We start from the raw sequence: 22,534 nt of genomic DNA, 5'->3' as shown, positions 1-22,534 counted from the left end.
TAAAATAACTGCTGGGTAGTAATGTTTCAGATTAGTTCAGTTTTCCATCCACAAATAACCTATTTATTCACAGTGTTATGTTTTTGTTTGAAAGTGAACATCTAGTTATAGTAGATTTTTGAAGGATTAACAAAAGTCTCATAATATTTATCTTCGAAATGTTCGGCGTTCCATCTGCACTACATTTACTTCTGGTCAAAACCTTATTTTGTTTGTACCTCAATAATTCCGGTAGAATCCAGTAAATCATACCTTGTTATTTGGGAAAATAACTTGTTTTCTATAATATGTCAATCAATACCAAAATCAGCCAAAACATTATTGTATTTGTACATTAATGGTAATGAAGTATATCACTGAAAAATTCATTAAACAGAACTTTATGATTCGCAATATGAATACGTTTTCCATAATATATCGTACAAAACCTTTACGCCTAGATAGTGTATTAAAAGTGGGCGACGCGCGTGCTCGAATTCGTCGCAGCGCCTATGTAGACTATGGCGTACCACCTTCGTAGCTCTAGACACGGCGTAGAGCTGTGCCCAGGGAAGCAGATCCGGCCAGTTGTTCGCCTGCCGCCGCCGGCCGCGGAAGCCTACGACTCCGGGACGGTCTAAATCGAAGCCTTCGCCGACCCACTCCCACCCCCACTCCCTCACAGCCCACCGGGCGGCGGGTGAAAGCCAACAAGTGGTGAATTGTTGCTCTCGCAGTACAAACTGCACGGTAACAGTTTTTTCGCCGAACATTTGTTTGTTTTGGTGATGGTTTTTTGTGCTTGTGTTGTGTGCTTTGCATTTATTCTCTGATGTATTTGGCCGGGACGTATTATTAATTTGTCATTTCGTGTTTTTTTTTATAAAGCGGGCTAATGTGATTTTAACAACATTTAGTGATTTGTGTGCTGAAACATTATCTACAGGCGCAGTAAATTATTGACTGAATGTTTTAAGATTAAATGTGATTTTGAACATAAACCACTACAATACTACTAAATCTACATGTGTGCATGTATGATGGTGGGGTGGTAGTGTGGTAGTGTGGTAGTGTGAGTACGATACAAGATGCTCGTAGAGAAGTAGAGCGTGGGTGTAGTGAGACCGAACTAGGCCAGATTACCAGGCATATAGGATGGCGAAAAAAGTTCAGACCAGAGGCTGCGCCTCGATAGTTTTTGTATTCGTTCTTCTTTGCAGAGCTTTTAAAGGTATGTAAATTATCTATGGTTAATTTAATCATCGTTTAAACTCTCTTTACGAAATTTATTTTCGTTTATGCAAGTGTATCATTTTAATATAAACACTAGGTGAAACGAATAAACATTGTGTAACATTTCAGGAATACGCATCAAAACTTAAAAAGTTTTTCCTTGCATAGCATTAAATTCATTGCATCGACGAAAGGTTATTTTGAAATTTGCAATTCGACGGTTGGAGTTTGAATCCTAAAACATTCCACCCTATTTTTACTGTCACTAACATCAAACTTTTGAAATTTCTCAAAAAAAACATGAACCTTTATTAAAAATTAGATGTTTTTTTATGTGAAGAGTCCCAAGTGCTCCCAACAGTGACACTTAAGTATCTCCAATCGGGGCATGTTGCAAGGCTGAAGGTAGTAAAGAGGGGAAGGAAATAGGGTAGAGGAAAATTATAAATAGTACCTGGCTATTCAAATCCGGTCACCAAACACATCCAAAGCCATTTTCAAGCAACGTTTCAATTCTGAATGGTGATCCTACACCAGGATGAAACTGAGAATATCTTCCACTCGGGAAACTTATAACATACAATATAATATTTTAAATGAGTTAATTGTGGAATAACACAAATTTAAAAAAAAAAACTGATTTGAATTCGCGATCTCCGGCTTGCTAGTCGAGAGTCACACCCCTCGACCACGACACTCACACCACTCACACTCACACCCCTCGACCACGACACTCACACTACTCACACTCACACCCCTCGACCACGACACTCACACCACTCACACTCACACCCCTCGACCACGACACACACACCACTCACACTCACACCCCTCGACCACGACACTCACACCACTCACACTCACACCCCTCGACCACGACACTCACACCACTCACACTCTCACCTCTCGACCACGACACTCACACCACTCACACTCACACCCCTCGACCACGACACTCACACCCCTCGACCACGGTGTTTTAAATCTGTTATTTGGTGTAATTAAATCAATTTCAATTAGGGAGGCAGGTACAGGTACCGCCACTCCGGGAACTCTAAGCAGTTCGTTACATTTGTTGTCTTAGCAGGGGTGTCCGGGTTCATGACGTAAGATTCTTCCATGTCTTAGCCGGATTGGTAGAGGCTGATTGTTGGAGACCTTTTGATCTCTCCTGCTGAACTCTCTCGAGTCATCGCATTGCAGCCCGGTAGTAGGATGGATTCATATGTCCGTCACTCCTGGACACACTGACCTCCAGATTCCTAACCACTCCTAATAAATAATTCCTTCCTAGAGCTTATTATACTTTCTTTTTGAAGACCCTCCTCACAGAAACCCCATAGATGACATAGGTACCTCTGGGCCTCTTATGTGAAGTTGATATAGGATAATACATATATTAATCATAATAATGACGTATATCTATTTTATGTAGGTTGCGATTAATTTAATTTTGTAAAATAAGATATATTTTTATATATATGTATATATTTATAAATTAAGTAAAAAAAAAATTTATATAAATATATTTTATATTAATTAAGGTAGAAGAGGGTAAAGGGATTAAAAGAGGCTGGCGGCAGCAGAAATTGAGGAATAAAATTTACCATAAAAGTGGCGTATGCTATGGCAATCGTGTATTGGTATGACTCCTTCAAAGGCGTAATACTTGGTGAAAAAAAGTGCGAGCAGTATCGAATGAAGGGTCCTGTCGTAACTTTAACTTACTTTAAGAGAAAGCCCATAACTACAGAACTGGCATAACTATGTATTTATTTTATAAAACTTAATGACTAAAACCTCGAATTGTAATATTTATCTATTGAAGACAATATTAGTGATTCCTAAATGAAAATTTGAAACAGAAAAAGATACGGTCACATCTAGGAGATGAACTTAGGACCCTTGCCTTGCCGGGGCACCGCTCTATCAACTGAGCTAATGGAACCCTATCTCATTCGATCATATGTAAATGTATCATACTTCGAACAAGAAATACCAACATTATTTTCATTTTCTTACTGCACATTTATATTGGCTGCTATCTTTATTTATGATCGCAAGATTCAACCCGAGCTAAATGCAATCAAGATAGTGTCTATATGTGTATATATATATATATACATATATTTATCCCCTCTCGTACTATGTTGATCTCGCGCGACGGTACGCCAGGTATATGTTGATCCGTTTGCATTTGTTGATCCACCCCGGATATGTTGATCCACTACCCAAGCTGGCATACATATGTAAATCCGTACAGATCAACTTGTGTCATCGAGATTTTGCTGTAAGCCACGCCCATTTTTCGGTCGCATATACATTTTACACGATTTATTTTGTTGATCTATATATTTCTGTCAAACTTGACGGCTTGCATGCGTTGTAAATTGAAAACCGCCGATTCCGCGCGCGTCGTGGTACTTTTTAGATTCTGTTAGAACATCCATATTCTATGAAAATGACTTTGTACTTAAAGAGGATAGACTGCCTCACGCGTATTTATATGGAAATGGAACTTTCGCAAACGTCAAATCCATGCTTAAAAAATCTTTTGAACTTGATTAAACAAAATGTAACTTTAATGCATCATTTACTACGTTTCGTGACTTAGCAGGGGTGCCCGGGTTCATGGGGTGAGATTTGTCTAAGTCATTTTATAAGAGAGATTTTGAACATTGATTGAATAAAATTTTATTTTAATGTATATTTTACCATCTCTCCCGACGTAAGTTTCTTGTAATGATTAAGTTGAAACAAAGCGTAATATCCATAATATGTGCCTATTAAAATTGCGGTGATTAGATTGGTGAGAATTTAATTTTTCAAATTTTAAATTGAAATTGCTGAAAAATTTATTCCAATTTGTTTTTTACTAAACATGGCTAAAGTCATTTCAAGCACCGATTCCAACCAACGATGTTTTAGTATATGTTCGTCAATCAACAGGAGCCATAATGTCTGTAGGTACATCAGAGCCCTCGAGAATTATTACAATTATGTGTACCGCCGCCCCGGGAGCCATTTATTAGATAACCAATACCCCTACCATTACTCACCGCCAACGATTTAGCGAGATAGTTGTTTATTTTTTGTATTTTTTTACATCGTCTCCACACAGGAGGCCCTAAGGAAAATCGTAACCCTCAAGGCCTAAGTCATCTTTGTGAATGCTGTGTTGGGGGTATTTTGAAAGAAAGGAAGGACAGTGAGTTCTGGGAAGGAAATAGGTATGGATGGGTGGGTAGTAATCTGGGGGTCAGTGTGTTCGAGTGATAAACATAAGAATCCAACTCTCCTACTGCGTTGCAAGGCGATGCGTTGAAAGAGGATTAATCGATCCGGCCCACCACGTATTTGGTAGGCAAGCGCATCCGCCGCCAAGAACCGAACAAACCTCACCCCATAAACCCGGGCACTCCTGCTAAGTCACCAAACATATCAAACTACTTGAGGTGGCTCTCGACTAGCAATCCGAAGGTCGCGGGTTCAAATAAATTTTATTAAAATTAATTTGCACTATTTTACAATTAGTGTTTGGTTTTATCTGAATAGCCAGGTACTCTCCCACCTTTCTCCTCGCCATCTCCTTTGAGGTCTCCTTTGAGGATGCCATAGTCTCACTGGCTCCAGACGGAAGTTTTTGTAAGTCTTCATATTCAAATTCGGCTGTATGATTTTTTTATGTGACACCTCTCACTAGAACGCCCCTGTCTTTACACGTTAAATACATAGAAACTATGTCGCCAACCGGTTGGGCAGCGTTATGAGGCGGGTTAAGGTAGGGGCTGTAGGAATGAATTTATTAATGCTGGTCTTAAAGAGGCGCGAATTATATGGAGGAGTAAAACCAGATGCTGATAGCTCGTTCCACATGCGAGCCGACTTACGGTAAAACGAGTCGGAGAAACGACCCGTTCATATATAGATAACATCAACTTTACTGTGAACCTGTGTTCCGCTCGTGTCCGTCGGGTATAAAGCACGTGCACGGTGCACCGGGGATCAATGCTGCTAGCTTCTTTTAACAGGCTCTTATAAAATACCTGTAGAATAGACACAGCATACGCACATTTCGTCATACATGATTTTACTGCACATATGCCTCAGGGATTTCATTTCTACAGTATTCTGTCTACTTTCAGCCTTCTTCTGCCAATTCCATGCCTCATTTCCATATATTAGGGTAGGTACCAGCACTACATTGTGGACTGCTAGCTTCGCTTCTTTGGACAGTTTTTAGTTAGCTCCAACCGCGTCCAATCATCCATTAATTACCCATTATAATCAAGAACCCGGCCTCCCCTACTAAGTCACGAAGCGTAATCAGGAGAGATGGTAAAAGATACAGGTTCAAAATTTCCTACATAACATTATTCCTTTTGCCGCCATTTTGGATTTTTATGGTCGAAAGGTATCCTTCAACCAGTTTCTTTCGATCCGGCCCGCCACGCAGTAGATGGGCAAACGCATCCGCCGCCAGGACTTAGACAAACCTCACCCTATGCACCCGTGTACCCCTGCTAAGTTATAATTTTTTTATGGATTTGTTTTTGCGAAATTTTCGTTTCAATCTAAATACGCATACATTTCTTATAAACAATTCAAGCAACACACGTCATTTTGATTTGAAACGGTACCATCTCACAGTCATTTCATGCGATATTCGACTCTAGAGACTAATACTTTGAGTTCAATATCACAAAAGATTACGGAATCACATAAAACCTTGTGATGAACAGTCCACCGATTGCCCCCTTGATTGGTTCATTTAGTAAAACCATATATAGGGACACAGATCAACTTTGTCTAATAACTTCTTACCTGGATCAACATACTACGGGAATAGATCAATATATATGAGATCAACAAAATCTTTTGAACTTTATTAAACAAAAATGTAACTTTAATGCATCATTTACTACGTTTCGTGACTTAGCAGGGGCGCCCGGGTTCATGGGGTGAGATTTGTCTAAGTCATTTTATAAGAGAAATTTTGAACATTGATTGAATAAAATTTTATTTTAATGTATCTTTTACCATCTCTCCCGACGTAAGTTTCTTGTAATGATTAAGTTGAAACAAAGCGTAATATCCATAATATGTGCCTATTAAAATTGCGGCGATTAGATTGGTGAGAATTAAATTTTTCAAATTTTAAATTATGATTGCTAAAAAATTTATTCTAATTTGTTTATTACTAAACATGGCTAAAGTCATTTCAAGCTACGATTCCAACCAACGATATTTTAGTATATGTTCGTCAATCAACAGGAGCCATAATGTCTGTACATCAGAGCCCTCGAGAACTATTACAATTATGTGTACCGCCGCCCCGGGAACCATTTATTAGATAACCAACACCCCTACCATAGGTCACCGCCAACGTTTAGCGAGATTGTTGTTTATTTCTTATATTTTTTACATCATATCCACACAGGAGGCCCTGAGGAAAATCGTAACCCTCAGGGCCTATGTCATCTTTGTGAATGCTGTGCTGGGGGAATTTTGAAGGAAAGGAAGGAGAGTGAGTTCTGGGAAGTAAATAGGTTTGATGGGTGGGTAGTAATCTGGGGTTCAGTGTGTTCGAGTGATATACATAAGAATCTAAGTCTCCTACTGCGTTGCAAGGCGATGCGTTGAAAGAGGACTAATCGATCCGGCCCACCACGCAGTTATTAGGCAGGCGCATCCGCCGCCAAGCCCCTCACATACCTCACCCCATAAACTCGGGCACACCTGATAAGTCACCAAACATATCAAACAACTTGGGGAGACCTATGGCAGAAGTGTGGGTTATCAAATAAATGGTTCCCGGGGCGGCGGTACACATACCCTCCTCCCAAATTGTGATAAACTTCTACTTTCAAATGTAAAACATAATTTAAAACGTACCTAAATGACGGCCTCCGTTATCGAGGGGTAAGGCTATCGACTAGCAATCCGAAGGTCGCGGGCTCAAATAAATTTTACTAAAATTAATTTGTACTATTTTACAATTAGTGTTTGGTAACCAGATCTGAATAGCCAGGTACTTTCCCACCTTCCTCTACGTCATCTCCTTCGAGGTCCACAATACCTTCAGTCTCACAACAACCCCAATTGGGGATGCCATAGTCTCACTGGCTCCAGACGGGAGCAGTTGGGACTCTGGTGTGGTATTCAAAAAAAAAATTTTAAGATCCACACATCTTCGGATCTACCGGATCTGCCCTGATGATGGACACTGCAACGCTGTCCGAAACGTCGGCTAAAGAAGGAGTTAGCGCAACACGGCATAACACCCCAAAAACAAACAACAAAAATGCTTTTGGCCGTGAGAATCTAAAAACTTACCAGACCTAAACTTCGTTGTTAAGATAATGCAGCTGCGTGGCCGCCCGCGGATATATCCCGGCCGGCGTTCTTTTGTTATAACAACACCCTGATTAGAATACATTTAATTGTTTTGTCTTTGATTTTATAAATATTTTTAATAAATTAAAAACGGCTATGGAATTCCACGTTTTGCCACCGCGTTTCCGTTTACTATTGATTACTTAACACGGCTAAATATTTCAAAACGACTTATTAACGATTCCAGAATGTACTTTATTTATTACTGTTTTAAAAATGTATCTGTTTCTTTAGACAATTTTTTTTTTATAAACTGCCTATAAACTACGTTTTATCACTTATCCACTGGAGCGATCTCTGTCATATTTTAGACCGGTCGGTGGCCGAGTTGACATCGCGTTCGGGTCCCACCCAGGCGCGGCGTAGTGTGTTCAATTCCTGGGCTGGCTAAGTCCTCCATCACAACACAAGCAACATTTTCAGCTGACTGTGGTGGTAGTAGGAGATTTTCAAATATTGCCAGGTTATTCAAAACCCGGGAATGTATGTCTTTCTTTTAAAAAAGTAGTTTATATTGTTTCCGTTTTAATGTTTTCGGGGGATAATTATACCAGTACAACTCAATTACTGTCAAACTTGTTGTGAAATCAGATATGAGCGCATCAGCAGAATGCTGCCTGCTCATTACATAATAATAATAATAATAATAATTGACCCCGTACTACAAATAAACCCAAGTTTTTTTTAAGTTTCTGTGAGTACAGCTCCCAAGTCTTGCTCAAGTGCATGTCCGTCCGTAACACTTAGTCAATGTACTTATTTGTTCGTTGTCCTCTTTCCTAATGTGAAGTTTATATTTTGATTTTAATTAATATATTTACACGTTGTTTGGGGTAAAGTTTTATCTCATTCATAAAAAAAACTTTTTCTTCTTCTGTTTTTATCGAGATTAAAGCAAACTATGATATTAAAATATATTTGTTTTTCTTTTTTTATTACATCAAGTAGTTACGGTTCGTGATTAAACAGATTTTCTTGAGGATATATATTGTATTACGTTAAAAATAATTGAAATTTTGAAGAGTAAGTTTAAACTAATTATAAAAACTGCTTTTCGTCATCGAAGTTATTGAAATTGGACAACTATGTGCCTAAATTCTACATTTCAATCAACATTCCGTTAATGCTGCAATGACCCCGGGGTCGGGGTCATTGCAGCATTTCACTCAATTGGTTTATGAGTATATAGCTTAATTTATATGAGATTGAAAAAAAATCGTATACGAATTTGGTGGGCAGTTAAATTGTCTGACGTTGATTATAAGTATTTTTATCGTAAACTTTATATGCAAGACGTAGAAAATGTTAAAGTCAAATTGGTTCAATTGGCTTTGGTCTCCTCTACCGATGAAGCAAGTGATTTCATTGTATAATATTCATTGGGCCTCTGTGAAAAATTCTTCACATAAAATATAATCGAAAAAATTGATTAAATATAATTGCATTTGTAACCACCTTGTGGTGTTTTTTCACTGAAAGATGCCGACATATTGTTATATTGTTTAAATAATATTAAATGTGAGATAATTCTTTTAAATAAGAAGATTTAATTTTATTTAGAGAACTTTAAAATATAACGATTTCCGGTAAGATGTGACAATAATTTATACAGAATATTAATAAATAAAAAATAATGTTTATTCGATTTGAATGATTTATGCCAATCATTGGGACTTTCTTTTCAAGAGTTATGTGATTATAAAGTTTACGATTTTTTTTAAATCCTAATAAAAAGTGATAATCGATAAAAATTGGGTGAATTCATTGGTTATAACTTATAATATAGATCATTTTGTATGTCTCCATATTCAAATTCGGAGGTATGACTTTTTTATGTGACACATCTCACTAGAGCGCCCCTGTCTTTACACGTTAAATACAGAGAAACTATGTCGCCACCTAGTTGGGCAGCGTTATGGGGCGGGTTAAGGTAGGGTCTGTAGGAATGAATTTATTAATGCGGGTCTTAAAGAGGCCCGGATTATATGGAGGAGGAAAAACAGATGCCGATAGCTCGTTCCACATGCGAGCCGACTTACGATAAAAAGAGTTGGAGAAACGACCCGTTCATATATAAACAGGCTCTAATAAAATACCCCTAGAATAGACACAGCATACGCACATTTCGTCATACATGATTTTACCGCACATATGCCTCAGGGATCTCATTTCTACAGTATTCAGTCTACTTTCAGCCTTCTTCTGCCAGTTTCATGCTCATTTCCATATATTAGGGTAGGTACCAGCACTCCATTGTGGACTTGCCGGATCGAAAGAGACTGGTTGAGGGATACCTTTTGGCCATAAAAATCTAAAATGGCGGAAAAAGGAATAATGTTATATGGTATATTTTGAACTTCTTGCCACCTCTCCTGATTACGCTTCGTGACTTAGTAGGGGTGGCCGGGTTCTTGATTATAATGGGTAATTATTTAAAATGGGTAATCAATGGATGATTGAACGCGGTTGGAGATAGCAAAAAACTGTCCAAAGAAGCGAAACTCCACGATGGAGTGCTGGTACCTACCCTAATATATGGAAGTGAGGCATGGAACTGGCAGAAGAAGGCTGAAAGTACACTGAATACTGTAGAAATGAGATCCCTGAGGCATATGTGCGGTAAAATCATGTATGACGAAATCTATTCTACAGGTATTTTATTAGAGCCTGTTAAAAGGAGCTAGCAGCATTGATCCCCGGTGCACGTGCGTAATACTCGGCGGTCACGAGCGGAACGCACGTTCACAATAAAGTTGATGTTGTCTTTATGAGAACGGGTCGTTTTTACAAATCGTTTTTGCGTAAGTCCGCTCGTGTGTGTGTTTTTTCCTCCATATAATACCGTGCACCTGTTTGATACTTGGCGGACACGAGCGGAACACAGGTTCACAGTAAAGTTGATGTAATCTATATATGAACGGGTCGTTTCTCCGACTCGTTTTACCGTAAGTCGGCTCGCATGTGGAACGAGCTATCAGCATCTGTTTTTACTCCTCCATATAATTCGCGCCTCTTTCAGATCCGCATTAATAAATTCATCCCTACAGCCCCTACCTTAACCCGCCTTATAACGCTGCCCAACTGGGTGGCGACATAGTTTCTCTGAATTTAGAGTGTAAAGACAGGGGCGCTCTTGTGATAGGTGTCACATAAAAAATCATATTTGCGAATTTGAATATAAAGACATACAAAATGATCATTGTTGGGCAGCGTTATGAGGCGGGTTAAGGTAGGGGCTGTAGGAATGAATTTATTAATGCTGGTCTTAAAGAGGCGCGAATTATATGGAGGAGGAAAAACAGATGCTGATAGCTCGTTCCACATGCGAGCCGACTTACGGTAAAACGAGTCGGAGAAACGACCCGTTCATATATAGATAACATCAACTTTACTGTGAACCTGTGTTCCGCTCGTGTCCGTCGGGTATAAAGCACGTGCACGGTGCACCGGGGATCAATGCTGCTTCTCCTTTTAACAGGCTCTAATAAAATACCTGTAGAATAGACACAGCATACGCACATTTCGTCATACATGATTTTACCGCACATATTTTTTTTTTTTTTTTTTAAAGAAAGACAAACATTCCCAGGTTACGAATAACCCAACAATGTTTGAAAATCTCTTACTACCACCACAGAAAGCCAAAAATGTTGCTTGTGTTGTGATGGATCAGGGATCTCATTTCTACAGTATTCTGTCTACTTTCAGCCTTCTTCTGCCAATTCCATGCCTCATTTCCATATATTAGGGTAGGTACCAGCACTCCATTGTGGACTGCTAGCTTCTCTTCTTTGGACAGTTTTTAGTTAGCTCCAACCGCGTCCAATCACCCATTAATTACCCATTATAACCAAGAACCCGGCCTACCCTACTAAGTCACGAAGCGTAATCAGGAGAGATGGTAAAAGATACAGGTTCAAAGTTTCCTACGTAACATTATTCCTTTTGCCGCCATTTTGGATTTTTATGGTCGAAAGGTATCCCTCAACCAGTTTCTTTTTCGATCCGGCCCGCCACGCAGTAGATGGGCAAACGCATCCGCCGCCAGGACTTAGACAAACCTCACCCTATGAACCCGTGTACCCCTGCTAAGTTATGATTTTTTTATGGATTTGTTTTTGCGAAATTTTCGTTTCAATCTAAATACGCATACATTTCTTATAAACAATTCAAGCAACACACGTCATTTTGATTTGAAACGGTACCATCTCACAGTCATTTCATGCGATATTCGACTCTAACTTTGAGAGACTAATACTTTGAGTTCAATATCACAAAAGATTACGGAATCACATAAAACCTTGTGATGAACAGTCCACCGATTGCCCCCTTGATTGGTTCATTTAGTAAAACCATATATAGGGACACAGATCAACTTTGTCTAATAACTTCTTACCTGAATCAACATACTACGGGAATAGATCAATATATATGAGATCAACATAAGTATGCCAATTTGGGTAGATCAACATAAATTATGCATCCGATTTCCATACAAAATTTGAAAATTTTATTAACAGTACATCAAATGGTTTTTCTGGCAAACTGGCAACATTGATAATTATTGTACCACTGTTGTCAGTTCATACAGATGTATTCCATAATAGCCAAGTTATTTGGTGTTAAAGGTGGATCAACTTAGTCTAACAACTTCTTACTGGATCAACATACCCGGATATGTTGATCCATTACCCAAGCTGGCATACATATGTAAATCCCTACAGATCAACTTGTGTCATCGAGATTTAGCTGTAAGCCACGCCCATTTTTCGGTCGCATATACATTTTACACGATTTATTTTGTTGATCTATATATTTCAGACAAACTTGACCGCTTGTATGTGTTGTAACTTGTAACCGCCAATTTCGCGCGCGTTGTGGTACTTTTTAGATTCCGTTAGAACATCCATATTCTATGAAAATGACTCTGTACTTAAAGAGGATAGACTGCCTCACGCGTATTTATATTGAAATGGAACTTTCGCAAACGTCAAATCCATGCTTAAAAAACCTTTTGAACTTGATTAAACAAAAATGTAACTTTAATGCATCATTTACTACGTTTCGTGACTTAGCAGGGGTGCCCGGGTTCATGGGGTGAGATTTGTGTAAGTCATTTTATAAGAGAAGTTTTGAACATTGATTGAATCAAATTTTATTATAATGTATCTTTTACCATCTCTCCCGACGTAAGTTTCTTGTAATGATTAAGTTGAAACAAAGCGTAATATCCATAATATGTGCCTATTAAAATTGCGGCGATTAGATTGGTGAGAATTTAATCTTTCAAATTTTAAATTGAAATTGCTGAAAAATTAATTCCAATTTGTTTTTTACTAAACATGGCTAAAGTCATTTCAAGCACCGATTCCAACCAACGATGTTTTAGTATATGTTCGTCAATCAACAGGAGCCATAATGTCTGTACATCAGAGCCCTCGAGAACTATTACAATTATGTGTACCGCCGCCCCGGGAACCATTTATTAGATAACCAATACCCCTACCATTAGTCACCGCCAACGATTTAGCGAGAAAGTTGTTTATTTTTTGTATTTTTTTACATCGTCTCCACACAGGAGGCCCTAAGGAAAATCGTAACCCTCAAGGCCTATGTCATCTTTGTGAATGCTGTGTTGGGGGTATTTTGAAAGAAAGGAATGAGAGTGAGTTCTGGGAAGGAAATAGGTATGATGGGTGGGTAGTAATCTGGGGGTCAGTGTGTTCGAGTGATAAACATAAGAATCCAAGTCTCCTACTGCGTTGCAAGGCGATGCGTTGAAAGAGGATTAATCGATCCGGCCCACCACGCATTTGGTAGGCAAGCGCATCCGCCGCCAAGAACCGAACAAACCTCACCCCATAAACCCGGGCACTCCTGCTAAGTCACCAAACATATCAAACTACTTGAGGTGGCTCTCGACTAGCAATCCGAAGGTCGCGGGTTCAAATAAATTTTACTAAAATTAATTTGCACTATTTTACAATTAGTGTTTGGTTATATCTGAATAGCTAGGTACTCTCCCACCTTCCTCCTCGTCATCTCCTTTGAGGTCTCCTTTGAGGATGCCATAGTCTCACTGGCTCCAGACGGGAGCGGTTAGGACTGTATGACTCTGGTGCGGTATTCACACAAGTTTTTATTTGTAAAAAATGAAAAAAGAAATATTGACAATATTATAATCAGATATCATATTTCCTACAAAAAGCTACAGCTTGCTTCGAGAAGTTGAATAAAGTATTTTTAGCACAAACATGGCAGAAGATGAACTAACACGTGCAGTTTATAGTAATACCAACTAAAAGCACTTCAATATATTTTATTTAAATTTTGTAATTCCTTCATGCCTCATATTAGTGTTTCATAAAAAAATACAAATCATATCACACCACATCTTAACCAAAAAGCCGATATGTTTTTATACACAAAAAAGGGTTATTTGGATATTCTCTGTATGAAAACTAATTTCATACAGAGAATTTCATATATTTAATTGTTTTGTCTTTGATAATCAACGGCTATGGAATTCTACGTCTTGCCACCGCGTTTCCCGATACTATTGATTACTAAACACGGCGAAATATTTCAAAATGACTTATTAACGATTCCAGAATGTACTTTATTCATAATTGTTTTAAAAATTTATCTGTTTCTTTAGACATTTTTTTTTATAAAGTGCCTATAAACTTCGTTTTATTACTTATCCACTGGAGCGATTTCTGCCATATTTTGCCAATATTGTGCAATATCTTAGTTTTACCTCTAGGTACACAATAGAGTGGGTACTTATAGAATCTAGAAATATGGGATTATTGATTAAATCTAGGTGGATTCGTTAGCTTTAAACCGCATTTAGTAGTTTATATGGTTTCTGTGTTAATGTTTTTGGGGGATGATTATACCGGTACAATTGACCCCGTATTACAACTAAACTCCAGTTTCTGTGAGTACAGCTCCCAAGTTTTATAAACTCAAGTGCATGTCCGTCCGTAACACTTAGTCAATGTACTTATTTGTTCGTTGTCCTCTCTTTTCTAATGTGAAGTTGCTATTTTAATTTAAAGGAATATATATATACACATTGTTTGGGAATTAAATGACAAAATTGATTTAATATAATAGTATTTGTAACCACCTTGTAGCTGTTTTTTTAGTTCAGCTGATTTCCGGTCATATTGTTTTATAATATTAAATATGGGATGATTTTAAAAGAATCATCTTTAGAGCTATTCGAAACATTCGCAAAAATCAAATCCATAAAAAAATCATAACTTAGCAGGGGTACACTGTTGCGTTTGCTCAGCTACTACGTGGCGGGCCGGATCGAAAGAGACTGGTTGAGGGATACCTTTTGGCCATAAAAATCTAAAATGGCGGCAAAAGGAAATTATTCCATATTCAAATTCGGCGGTATGATTTTTTTATGTGACACCTCTCGATAGAGCGCCCCTATCTTTACACGTTAAATACAGAGAAACTATGTCGCCAACCGGTTGGGCAGCGTTATGAGGCGGGTTAAGGTAGGGGCTGTAGGAATGAATTTATTAATGCTGGTCTTAAATAGGCGCGAATTATATGGAGGAGGAAAAACAGATGCTGATAGCTCGTTCCACATGCGAGCCGACTTACGGTAAAACGAGTCGGAGAAACGACCCGTTCATATATGTATAGATAACATCAACTTAACTGTGAACGTGTATTCCGCTCGGACCGTCGAGTATCAAGCACGTGCACAGTGCAACGGGGATCAATGCTGCTAGCTCCTTTTAACAGGCTCTAATAAAATATCTGTAGAATAGACACAGCATACGCACATTTCGTCATACATTATTTTACTGCACATATGCCTCAGGGATTTCATTTCTACAGTATTCTGTCTACTTTCAGCCTTCTTCTGCCAATTCCATGCCTCATTTCCATATATTAGGGTATGTACCAGCACTACATTGTGGACTGCTAGCTTCGCTTCTTTGGACAGTTTTTAGTTAGCTCCATCCGCGTCCAATCATCCATTAATTACCCATTATAATCAAGAACCCGGCCTCCCCTACTAAGTCACGAAGCGTAATCAGGGGAGATGGTAAAAGATACAGGTTCAAAATTTCCTACATAACATTATTCCTTTTGCCGCCATTTCGGATTTTTATGGTCGAAAGGTATCCCTCAACCAGTTTCTTTCGATCCGGCCCGCCACGCAGTAGATGGGCAAACGCATCCGCCGCCAGGACCTAGACAAACCTCACCCTATGAACCCGTGTACCCCTGCTAAGTTATGATTTTTTTATGGATTTTGTTTTTGCGAAATTTTCGTTTCAATCTAAATACGCATACATTTCTTATAAACAATTGATCGAAGTTGACCTAATACGATAGTGTGGGCACGAACTTCGCTTCGCTTCGGGCATCTTCGCTTCGCGTCGCCCGACTTCCGATTGTTGTCGGTAAATGCGCCCGAGTCAAAGGACTCGAAGCGTCCGTCTCTAGCCGCCGGCCGGGATATAACGACACCCTGATTAGAATACATTTAATTGTTTTGTCTTTGATATCATAAATATTTTTAATAAATTAAAAACGGCTATGGAATTCCACGTTTTGCCACCGCGATACTATTGATTACTTAACACGGCTAAATATTTCATAACGACTTATTAACGATTCCAGAATGTATTTTATTTATTACTGTTTTAAAAAATTTTCTGTTTCTTTAGACGATTTTTTTTTATAAAGTGCCTATAAACTACATTTTATTATTTATCCACTGGAGCGATTTCTGCCATATTTTAGACCGGTCGGTGGCCGAGTTGACATCGCGTTTGGGTCCCACCCAGGCATAGTGTGTTCAATTCCTGGGCTGGCTAAGTCCCCCATCACAACACAAGCAACATTTTCAGCTGACTGTGGTGGTAGTAGGAGATTTTCAAATATTGCCAGGTTATTCTTAACCCGGGAATGTTTGTCTTTCTTTTCAAAAATTAGTTTATATTGTTTATGTTTTTATGTTTTCGGGGGATACCAGAACAATTAACCCAGTTCTACAACTAAACGTCAGTTATTTTTTTAAAGTTTCTGTGAATACAGCTCCCAAGTCTTGCTCAAGTGCATGTCCGTCCGTAACACTTAGTCAATGTACTTATTTGTTCGTTCCTAATGTGAAGTTGCTATTTTAATTTTAATTCATAAATGAGATCCCTGAGGCGTATGTGTGGTTAAGATTAAGAAAGGGACGCTTAGATGGTTTGGGCATGTAGAGCGAATGAGCGAAGATAGGAGTGTGTAAAGAGGATATATGATGCAAATGTGAATGGTAGCAGAAGTCGGGGAAGCCCGAGGAAGACATGGCACGATCAAGTGAATCAGATACTCGAGTCGGGTCATGTCAAGAGTCAGAATAATAGAAGAGTATTATGAGACGATGTATGAATGTGAATGAGGCAAGAAGTGTGTGCCAAGACCGAGTTGTTTGGCGGTCCGTCCTATCTGTCTACCCCTGCGGGGAAACGGCGTGATCGTTAATTAGTTAGTTAGTTAAATATACACGTTGTTTGGGGGAAAGTTTTATCTCATTCATAAAAAAAAAACTTTTTTCCTTCTTTTTTATTGAGATTAAAGCAAACTATGATATAAACATAATTTTATTTTTTTATTTTATTACACTAAATAGTTACGGTTCGTGACTAGACTGATTTTCTTGATGCCAGATAGTGTATTACGTTAAACATAATTGAAATTTTGAAAAATTATTATTCAACTAATTAAAAAACTTCTTTTCCTCGTCGAAGTTATTAAAATTGGACAACTTTGGTTGAATTGGTTCAATTGGCCACATATAGAATTCATTTGGCCCACTGTAAAAAAAACTTCATATAAAATATAATCGAACAAATTGATTAAATATAATTGCATTTGTAACCACCTTGTAGCTGTTTTTTAGTTTATGATTTATTTATTTCAAAGAAAGATGCCGACTTCCGGTCATATTGTTGTATAATATTAAATATGAGATGTTTCTTTTAAGAGCATTTCATTTTATTTAGAGAACTTTAAAATATAAACATTTCCGGTAAGGGTTCCATGATAACTCAACACAGTGACAATTCAACACACCTTTAAAAAGTGATGTAAAGTCATTAGAAACGATGAATAAAAAATTTAAACCTAACCGAACCTAACCTACTTAACCCAGTTAATAATGTTTTTGTTTCATCACTTTCCATGACTTTACATAACTTTTTAAAGATGTGATGAATTATCATTTTGATGATTTTTCTGGTCATCTCCGGTAAGATGTAACAATCGTTTATACAGAATATTAATATTTGAAGTTGAGTTGAGTTCTGCGATTATTAACCTTACGAGTTTTTTTAAATTCTAAAATAATGTGATAATCGATAAAAGATGGGTGGATTCATTGCTTATAATATAGATCATTTTGTATGTCTCTATATTCAAATTCGGAGGTATGACTTTTTTATGTGACACCTCTCACAAGAGTGCCCTTGTCTTTATACGTTAAATACATAGAAACTATGTCTCCACCCAGTTGGGCAGCGTTATGGGGCGGATTAAGATAGGGTCTGTAGGAATGAATTTATTAATGCGGGTCTTAAAGAGGCCCGGATTATATTGAGGAAGAAAAACAGATGCCGATAGCTCGTTCCACATACGAGCCGACTTACGATAAAACGAGTCGGAGAAACGACCCGTTCATATATGTATCGATAACATCAATCCGCTCGTGTCCGTCGAGTTGTCGAGTATCAAGCAGTTGTCGAGTATCAAGCACGTGCACGGTGCACTGGGGATCAATGCTGCTAGCTCCTTTTAACAGGCTCTAATAAAATATCTGTAGAATAGACACAGCATACGCACATTTCGTCATACATGATTTTACCGTACATATGCCTCAGGGATCTCATTTCTACAGTATTCAGTCTACTTTCAGCCTTCTTCTGCCAGTTCCATGCCTCACTTCCATATATTAGGGTAGGTACCAGCACTCCATTGTGGACTGCTAGCTTCGCTTCTTTGGACAGTTTTTTCTTAGCTCCAACCTCGTCCAATCATCCATTAATTACCCATTATAACCAAGAACCCGGCCACCCCTACTAAGTCACGAAGCGTAATCAGGAGAGATGGTAATAGATGCAAGTTCAATATTTCCCATATAACATTATGCCTTTTGCCGCCATTTTGGATTTTGATGGTCAAAAGGTATCCCTCAACCAGTCTCTTTCGATCCGGCCCGCCACGCAGTAGGTATTTTTTTAATGGATTTGATTTTTGCGAAAGTTTCGTTTCAATCTAAATACGCATACATTTCTTATAAACAATTCAAGCAACAAACAGTCGAATGAACACGTCATTTTGATTTGAAACGGTACCATCTCACAGTCATTTCATGCGATATCCGACTCTAGAGACTAATACTTTGAGTTCAATATCACAAAAGATTACGGAATCAGATAAAACCTTGTGATGAACAGTCCACCGATTGCTCTTGATTGGTTCATTTAGTAAAACCATATATAGGGACACAGATCAACTTTGTCCAATAACTTCTTACCTGGATCAACATACTACGGGAATAGATCAATATATATGAGATCAACATAAGTATGCCAATTTAGGTAGATCAACATAAATTATGCATCCGATTTCCATACAAATTTAGAAAATTTTATGAACAGTATATCAAATGGTTTTTCTGGCAAACTGGCAACATTGATAATTATTGTACCACTGTTGTCAATTCATTCAGATGTATTCCACAATAGCCAAGTTATATGGTGTTAAAGGTGGATCAACATAGTCTAACAACTTCTTACTGGATCAACATACTACGGGAAGAGGTCAATATATATATATATATATATATATTGTTTTCATTTTAACGGGTGACATCTGTTAACTTTTTCTAGAATATTCGAAGTCTAGGATGATTTTATTTTTAAAATAACTTAATGAGTAATAATATTAGCAATTCCTAATTTTCAGATCGCTAATATTGTCTTCAATCATTAAACATAATATTTATTTCCTGATAAGTAGGCGAGGTGATATTTTAAAAGAATTTTAATAGAAGAAAAGCTTATAGTCTATTTTTAGGCATTTTTATTGCAAACTATAGCAATTGTGTGCGATATTTGGAGATTTGCTTAATTTTGCAATCACCGAGTTTTGAAAGTGTACTAAAGATGTATTTTTTCCGATTTTTTTTATATGGTAAATGTAAAATAAACTCCCAACTTGATATAACATAAAAACCTGAATCTGCGAATGCCACAGAACATTTCTTGAAACTAATTATATTCAAATGAGCAGGAAACGTTCTACGCCACAGAAGCAGAGTAATTAAGCGACTCGTCATAAATGTTAATGAAGCCGCTCACACTGCACAGTGCCTACACACCTGCAGAGTGCACGTGAACGTGTCCGGGTTGCCTCAGTGCTCACTGAGGAATAAATTGGTAAAATAAACTCTTGAAGTCTGCTACAGTTTCCGTGGTCAGTAAGATAAATACATAGCAGCTACATTAACTATAACGTTTCATCAACTCCGGGAATATTGAACCTGCTAACAAAATAAAGTACTTAACGTACGTAACAAAATAAGTATACAATCATTTTAACTCCTAAGTAAACTAGTTTTGCTTTTTGAAAGCAGTGATAACTACTACAAAGTTGTGCCTAACGAATTTAATAAACATCTACACAGGCAAACGACCCTCTGATTTTTTAAACAAAACTTCAAATATATACGTGGTTAGTCTACTTGTTTTCGTTACGTATGTACTTGGATAAGCTAAGGATATCTTATTGAAAAATCAGGTAGATGGATAACTGTTGAAAAGTGTATCACTTTAAATAATGTTACTTTATTTGGCAGGTTAGCTTATTTATGTTATTTTCGTACTTTCATTGCAACAATGGATTTTTTGTTTAATATTTATAGCACAGACCTTTTGTTTTAACATATTGAAAAGGTGGTAAGTTAGTGCTCACTGTGAGAATCAAACTCTATTTGTCCAATAGCCCAGTGTCCTACCCACGGGGCGATCGATCAGCTCGTTTTATTATTTCGCCTGACTATTATCAAAATATGTTAATTTAGATCACTACGTTTGGTTTTCTTGAAGAAGTATTCTAGCAGCCAATTCATCAGTAATTCAGTACATCTTCCAGAGGAAAATTAATTCATGCATTGATCATTACATCGACATGTTCCTTGAATTCTTCTAACGAAGACGAACTTATAGAAGTGGTAATTAATTAAATCTGTCATAAACAGCACCACATTATACTGACAGAGGAAATAATGTATGCAAATTTAAAGACAAAGGACGATGAGACATGCTTTTCATAACGTTCCCCTGGAAGTTCCCATTTGCGGCAAATTTGTTACTGCGTAATCACTTATAATCGTTTTCTAGGTGCGTGCTTTGCTAGATTACCGAACTTTACAAAGCTTAGCAAATCGTAATATTTGCTCAATTAGTAACTTTGGTGTTTTAAGAATCAAGCAAAAGGTTACCACATAACTGCCTGCCTTAATCTAATCTTAAGTTCATCGAAGTTTTGTGAATTCTTGCATTTAAATTATCAAGAAACACGATATGCGAGGCAAAGAAATAAAATTCATTTTAATTGCAACCATTTAAGATGAATCATAATAATATTTTCAGATATCTTCATAGACAAAAGAATTACGTTAATTCATATATCTGGTAATATATTTGCGTATAAATTAAATAAAAAAAAATTTTAAATTTCATGCATAAATATTCGTAATTATTTTTTACATGAAATTAATTTAACACATCAAAATGTAAACTGTTGTTATTTACATGAAAAAGTGGAATCAAAAACTATCCTCTAATCCAGTTGTTCAGAGAAGAGCTTATCCGCCACTCTAAGGGTAGTTTAGATTAAAATGTCTATAAGGGTGTTTTTTTCGTATGACAGATTACACTGTATCGGGTGACGTTCACTGTGCATAAACAAAAAGGCTTTCACCGAGGCTTCCCTGGCGGGAAGTTGTGTATTTTTAAGGTTCGTGTCATATGGCTTGGAGACACTGTAATCAATTTTGTACCAGGCAGACGAGGGTAGTTCAACGGAAACTGTTTTTGGGACATCAACTAGTAAAAGCGTATCAAGTGGAATCATTGATCAGTTTGATTCCGACGTAAGCACAAAATATTTAATATTTCTGATGCTTATAAATTTCTCATAGCATTGGAAGATGTTATACCGGTGACCGGATAAATCATCACAATGATAATTCATCACATCTTTAAAAAGTTATATAAAGTCATGGAAAGTGATGAAACAAAAACTTTATTAACTGGGTTAAGTAGGTTAGGTTATTTTAGGTTAAAAAAAATTTTTCATCGTTTCTAATGACTTTATATCACTTTTTAAAAGTGTGTTGAATTGTCACTGTGTTGAGTTATCATGGAACCGAATGCGGTAGAAATAAGATCCATGAAGCACATGTATGGTAAAAACAAATATGACTATGAAAAATGTAGAGTAATGAGTGAGAAAGGGTAGCATAGATAGTTTAGCTATGTAGAACAATTAACGGAGAAAGGAGTATTAGGAAAATATATAACACAAATGCGAATGATAGAAGAAGTCGTGGATACTCGAGAAAGATACGGCGTGATCAAATGAAGCTCGTAAATAGAGTTGGGGCATGTCAAAAGACAGAATAACATAAAATTACGTATGAGTTAACGTTTGAAAGGGGAGTGGGCTAAGACCAACTTTTCGAAATGCAAGATGGTCAGGTTAGCTTAAGCTTGATTAGATTAGATATGATTTAAGATTTTCACGGCCAAAAGTATTTTTGTTATTTGTTTTTGGGGTATTATGCCGTGTTGCGCTAACTCCTTCTTTAGCCAACGTTTCGGACAGCATTGCA

General features: G+C 37.5%; 1 protein-coding gene across 1 annotated transcript in view; it reads left to right on the top strand.

The window, feature by feature from the left end:
• The first annotated feature begins 1,045 nt into the window (after positions 1–1,045).
• The window catches only part of LOC149421261 (nectin-3-like), a 261,104-nt gene continuing 239,615 nt past the window's right edge, over positions 1,046–22,534 (top strand). Inside the window, exon 1 of the mRNA XM_089635448.1 lies at positions 1,046–1,210. Coding sequence (XP_089491574.1) covers positions 1,135–1,210 — 76 coding nt within the window. The 5' untranslated portion in view covers positions 1,046–1,134. The remainder of the gene's footprint in view (positions 1,211–22,534) is intronic.

The sequence above is a fragment of the Hesperophylax consimilis genome, chromosome 9 (genome assembly GCF_061612785.1).
Source record: "Hesperophylax consimilis isolate HC1 chromosome 9, BYU_Hcon_1.0, whole genome shotgun sequence".
Taxonomy (NCBI): Eukaryota; Metazoa; Arthropoda; class Insecta; order Trichoptera; family Limnephilidae; genus Hesperophylax; species Hesperophylax consimilis.
This window is presented reverse-complemented; position numbering and strand designations above follow the sequence as displayed.